Source organism: Anopheles arabiensis, chromosome 2 (assembly GCF_016920715.1).
Source record: "Anopheles arabiensis isolate DONGOLA chromosome 2, AaraD3, whole genome shotgun sequence".
Classification (NCBI taxonomy): domain Eukaryota; kingdom Metazoa; phylum Arthropoda; class Insecta; order Diptera; family Culicidae; genus Anopheles; species Anopheles arabiensis.
In genome coordinates this window covers 47,668,987-47,674,786 of record NC_053517.1, presented here as the reverse complement: position 1 = coordinate 47,674,786, position 5,800 = coordinate 47,668,987, and the positions used below count along the sequence as shown (strand labels likewise).

At 50.9% G+C, this 5,800-nt stretch overlaps 2 protein-coding genes across 2 annotated transcripts; both read left to right on the top strand.

Moving 5' to 3' along the window:
- The first annotated feature begins 676 nt into the window (after positions 1–676).
- LOC120908779 (THO complex subunit 1) lies at positions 677–2,996 on the top strand. The gene is made up of 2 exons (XM_040320133.1): positions 677–764; positions 851–2,996. The coding sequence occupies exons 1-2, from the start codon at positions 717–719 to the stop codon at positions 2,930–2,932; spliced, it is 2,130 nt and encodes a 709-aa protein (XP_040176067.1). The 5' UTR covers positions 677–716; the 3' UTR covers positions 2,933–2,996.
- Positions 2,997–3,029: 33 nt separating this feature from the next.
- Positions 3,030–5,800, top strand: LOC120908781 (dipeptidase 2). The gene is made up of 2 exons (XM_040320137.1): positions 3,030–4,394; positions 4,470–5,800. Exons 1-2 carry the CDS (start codon positions 3,585–3,587, stop codon positions 4,989–4,991), a joined length of 1,332 nt encoding a protein of 443 aa, XP_040176071.1. The 5' UTR covers positions 3,030–3,584; the 3' UTR covers positions 4,992–5,800.

Genomic DNA, 5,800 nt, shown 5'->3' with positions numbered 1-5,800 from the left:
TGCACACTGGGCGTTTGCGCGAACAGCGAGGGTCAAAGTTTTAAAAGTAATAAATACGGTAAACATAAATCGGACACAAAATAGAAAAAAAACATTCTCTTTCTCTCTCCCACACACACATTACTGATAAACTTTTTGAATTTCAGTAAGTTTCGCAGTTGTAAATTGTCATTTAAATAATTTGTTCAGCCTACGAAAAAACAACTGTTACAATATAATATTTGGTAATTTATCTATAAGTTTTTATACACAATTGAGTATTTATTAGTTGTTGAAATCTTTAATCTTTTCTCATAATGTACCAATGAACTTAGAACCGAAAAAATAGAAAACTAAACAATAATAAGTTATGTTCGTTCCTAGACGTAGAATGTAGTGTTTGGCAGCACTGAGCAGAGGCAATAAAGACTGGCTCAATTCCAATGAGATTGCCAAGAGCTGATAGAAGGAATTGTTTTATATTTAGGTGGATTATATCCATGCCAGAAAGTATTTTAGTTTCTCAATAATATAATTTTTGGAAGAAATGCAAACATTAACGATACAAATTTGGAACAGCGCTGTCGTGTTTGAATAGGCCTTTTTGCAGTTCGCCCGAACACGCTCAAGGTGTATAAGTACAAGTTGAATGTTTACTCCAGCCACCTTGGTATGGTCGCATTTTGTTTACATGTCAAAACAGAATCCGCAACAGCAAAGCGAAGCGCGAGGGAAAAATGAGCTCAAATTCATCCAATTTTCTCGTGTTACTAAAAACGTTTACTGTAAGCGCATAATTGACGGTGTAGCAGCTTCACCGATAGCCCCTCTCCACTGCTCACATCTGGTTTTGTGTGTTATATTTTTGCAGGAATCGCTGGAGCGTGCATTTGCGGCGAATGACATAGAGGTGCTGAAAGCCGATTACGATGCAGCGCGGGCAAGCGACAACGACAAAAAGACGGCGCTGCATCAAGCGTTCCGCGACATGCTGCTCACGAAGACGGAGGACATTCCAGCGATCGAGCGGTTCATCAGTTTTGCGGTGAACTCCTGCCGCAAGGATATGACCGTCGCCACGATGCCGGTCGTGCTGCTCGGGGACATCTTCGACGCGGTCACGCTAGATCGGGCCGAGCAGATCTTCACGTACGTGGAGAACAATGTGGCCATCTGGAAGGAGGAGTGCTTCTTCACCGCCTGCAAACACAATCTGCTTCGCATGTGCAACGATCTGCTGCGCCGGCTTTCCCGCTCCCAGAACACGGTCTTCTGCGGTCGGATACTGCTGTTTTTGGCCAAGTTTTTCCCATTCTCGGAGCGCAGTGGGCTGAACATCATCTCGGAGTTCAACCTGGAAAACATCACCGAGTACGGCATGGACGGAAACGAGATGGCTGTGGACCAGCTGTCCGGAGGCGCGGATCCGGAGGTGGATGGAGAGCCAGCGGAGGAAAACAAGCTGAAGATTGACTACAATTTGTACTGCAAGTTTTGGGCGCTGCAAGACTTTTTCCGCAACCCGAACCAGTGCTACAATAAGGTTCAGTGGAAAACGTTTGAAACGCATGCCAAAAGTGTGCTGTCGGCGTTTAGCAGCTTCAAGCTGGAGGAGCACCGTGCTTCGTCTACCAGCAGCGGCCCTGCCACGAAGCCGTCAGATATAGGAGGCTCTACCACTGCCGCCGCCGCCGCAAACAACTGCCCGATGGAGGAGGATCAAATCCGGGAGTCGGGACACTTTTTCGCCAAATTTCTCACCAACCCGAAACTGCTTTCGCTGCAGCTTTCCGATTCCAACTTCCGGCGCTCGGTGCTGGTGCAGTTCCTGATACTGTTCCAGTACCTCAACTCGACGGTAAAGTTCAAGGCGGAGACGCACGTCCTGACACAGGCGCAGAGCGAATGGTTGAAGGAAACGGAAACGCAAGTCTACCAGCTGATCGAGGAATCGCCCCCGAATGGAAAGAAGTTCGCTAACACGGCGCGCCACATGCTGTTGCGCGAGGAGCTGTGGAATAGCTGGAAGAACGAGGGCTGCAAGGAGTTCAAGCGCCCAGAGGCCGCACTCGAGGACACAAGCTCGTCGACTGCTGCGGTGGCCGGTGGTGCCGCGGCAGGCGGTGCTGCTACCTCGGCAGGAAGTGGTCGTCCACCGGCAAAGCGACCGCGCAAACCGCTGGGTGATCTGATCCGCGATGCGACCAAGCAGGGCAAGTTCTACATGGGCAATTCGGAGATTACGCGCCTGTGGAACCTTTGTCCCGACAACTTGCAGGCCTGCAAGGGCACGGATCGTAACTTCCTGCCGTCGCTCGAGACGTACCTGGAGAATCCGAAGGAAAAGCAGGACCCGTCGTTCGAGTGGCGCGCGCTGCGCTTGCTGGCCCGGCAGTCACCCCACTTCTTTACGCTCTTTAACTCTCCCTCGTACAAGGTGGCCGACTATCTGGAGAGCGTGCGCAAGAAGATCCAGAAGGACAAGCTGGACATCAAGCTGGAGCATGCGATCCAGGAGGAAACGGCACCGACCAACGCCGAACAGCCAGAGGCGGAGGGTGAGGGTCTCGTCGGTGAGGAGGAGCACGAGCAGATGGATACGGAGCTGCTGAAGACGGAGCAGCTAACGCCGGAGGACAAAAACACGCACAAAACGCTCGCCGTGACGAAGGCGCAGCTGTCCGAGTTGGCGCCGAGCATCGGGCGGGACTGGAAGAAGCTGGCGACGAAGCTGGGCTACAGCGCGGATGAGATACAGTACTTTGAGTCGGAGCACGCGACCGTTGCGGACCAGTGCTGCCACCTGCTGACGCTATGGTTCGACGACGATATGGATGCAAGTTTAGACAATTTGGCCTACATACTGGAAGGCTTGGACATGATACCAGCGGCCGATGCAGTGAAACAGATGATTGCCCTGCTCTCGGACAAGGTGGAAGAGGTGTCGGAATAAGTTCAGGGACACATGATCACGATGTTTCGAACGGTTTTGAAAATAAAGTATAAGGTACGACTAATGGTACGAAAATGGTTTCATAGCACGAGGTAATAGACAATGTAATGATGGGGCAGCCATTTGAGCACACGACGTATTTATCACCAAGCCATGTATGGGAGTTTAAGATAAGGTACTTAGTGTCGGGCTTATTCGGCAACTATAGGTTGTAATAATTACACCAACGAACGATTTGAACACGTGTCCTGTTTAATGTTTGGTGCATGATATCCTTCAAATTCATCGGTCAAACTGCCAGAACGTTAACTGTTCTGCGCATGTCCTGTGGCTTTCCTTCAACCATCAGCACAAAGGCTGTTTTGCTTGCGTATTATGTTAAATAAAAAAATTGTGCTCCAATATCTTTCCAAACATTTTTACACTCCAAAAAGTCGTTCCATTGCTTTGCTCAGTATTGACGGAGAGGCTGATCCACGTTTTGCAGTAAAATGCATTGTGCTTACGGTGAAGGTTAACCAAAGCTACGAGTGAATGGTTATTTTCCCGTCCCTATATCGACCACGTTTCTAAAGCCAACAACCAAGAGTGTGTTGTGGAGGGCACCTTTTAAGAAAAAAAGGCGGAAAACGGTCCCCACCCCTCCTTAAGGATGAACCCAACGCCGATACCAAACCACGATTTCATGGAGCTGCATCCGGTGCATCAGCATCCAGCGGGCTGCAAGCAGCACTGTTTCGTGTTCACCGAGATAGCGGACATAGAGCTGCCGCCCGAAATCACCAAGTATCCGGAAAAGATCAAGAACGGCAGCATCCATTCGTACACGAAGGAGAGCATCTCACCGCCACCGCCGAAGCTGGCCAAGGACCGTCGCAGCCGGAAGATAATAGCGCTCGTGTCCGGGCTGCTCGTGTGCGTGGCACTGGCCGCGGGCATCCCGCTCGGTTTGCAGCTCCGATCGTCCTCCCTGCTGGAAGCTCGGCTAGCGTTCATCCGGCGGCTGCTGGTGGAGTCACCGCTTGTGGAAGGCTACTGGGCACCACCGATGGGGGCCAACTTTAGCAAAAGCTTTGCGGAGGTAAAGAGCGGCATGGTTGGCGCACTGCTGTGGCCCATTGCGGTGCCGTGTGCGGCACAGTATCTGGACGCGGTGCAGCTCACGCTGGAGGGTTTGGACGATGCGCGGAGGCTGGTGGGCAAGAACCGCGATATGGCGGTGGTAGCGAACGCGGACGAGATGGAACAAGCGCATACGGAGGGCAAGCTGGCGATACTGTTCGGGCTGGAAGGGGGCCACACGTTGGGCTCGAGTTTGGCGGTGCTTCGCTCGATGTATTCGCTCGGTGCGCGATTTGTTTCGCTGACGGGCGTGGGCTGTACGACACCGTGGGCCAGCGCCTCGATACGGAACGATTTCTTCGACGAAAATCTTCCCTCCACCTTGACCAACTTCGGTGAGGTAGGTATTATTGCTACGTTTCGGCAACCGACGACACCGGCTGACCGACCGTTTGTGCTTCGTTGTTCGTTGCAGATCATAATTCAGGAGATGAATCGACTGGGCATGCTGGTGGAAATATCGCGCCTCTCCGAACCGGCCATGATGGTGGCACTGAACGTGGCCAAAGCGCCACTGCTTCTGTCCAACGCACTGCCCTCGTCGATGGCTTGCAACGGTACGACGGCCGCCGTCCCGGACCACATCCTAAGCGCACTGTCCCAGAACGGGGGCGTCCTGATGCTGAACGTCGAACGGTGCGGCGATAAGCCGATGTCGCTGAAGGATGCTATCACCGCGATCAACTACATCCGAGCGATTGCCGGCGTGGACCACGTGGGGCTCAGCGGGTCACCGAAAAACTATCCCTTGCTGCTGGCGGAGTTGGCCCGGGACCGGTTGTGGGGCTCGGTGGCCATCAAGAAGCTGGTCGGCGGAAACATCGTGCGCGTGCTGCGTGAGGTCGAAACGAACAAGAACCGTTTGCCGCTGTCCGAGGACTGGATACCGCTGGAGGCGATCGAGATGAACGCTTACTGCCGATACCCGGAAACGTAAAGTTGTCCCCCGGGGTTTGTGAGCGTAATGTCCGGGATGGGAGTGTTCTGGGCTACCGTGCAACAAGTATTATCTTCCACATCTGCACCGGGCACCGGGATTTGGGAGAAGGTTGGAGGGAGCAGCAACACAAAACGCATATAACAAAACAAAACATTAACTAGCGAATCTAGCAAGAGCAGCGTGTTGCGCGCTTTGATGCGACAGTTCCGCTCCTAGCTCGGTATAGAACAATATGTTATAGAGTAAAAAGAAAGAAACCAGACAAATATTATCGCATATCAATTCTTCCAGATGAAATCTAATTTACTAAACCTCCCTTATCTCTCTCTCTCTCTCTCGTTTGTTGTGCATTGTTTGAAAGTGTTGGAATTACTCCAACGTGTAGAAGGGGTGAACATAGAGCGTCAACCAGAGGGGGGCTATATTGCAATCATTTTGTAGCTGCGTAGATACAGCGTGTTCAAAATTTGAACATGGTCACAAAAGCTATGCTTTTCAAATAGAACCCTGCGATACAGACAGTAGTTCACTAGTTGAATGGTTGTTGATGGGAAAACAAAATTTATTATAACTTAATACGGGGAATGAGCCCGGCAATCATCGTATCTTCTACTAAAACAAAGCATCATTTATCATGAAGCTTTCGTTTTTATGCTGAGCACTATTAGTGTGTATACATTCGATTACACATTTCCACGGCACGGTTGGGGCGAGTTCTACTCTACGCGCCGGGAAGAAGTTAATGTCCCTCTAGAAAGAGAATATAAATAATAAATAAATGTTTTAACAAAACAACACTCTTTCGA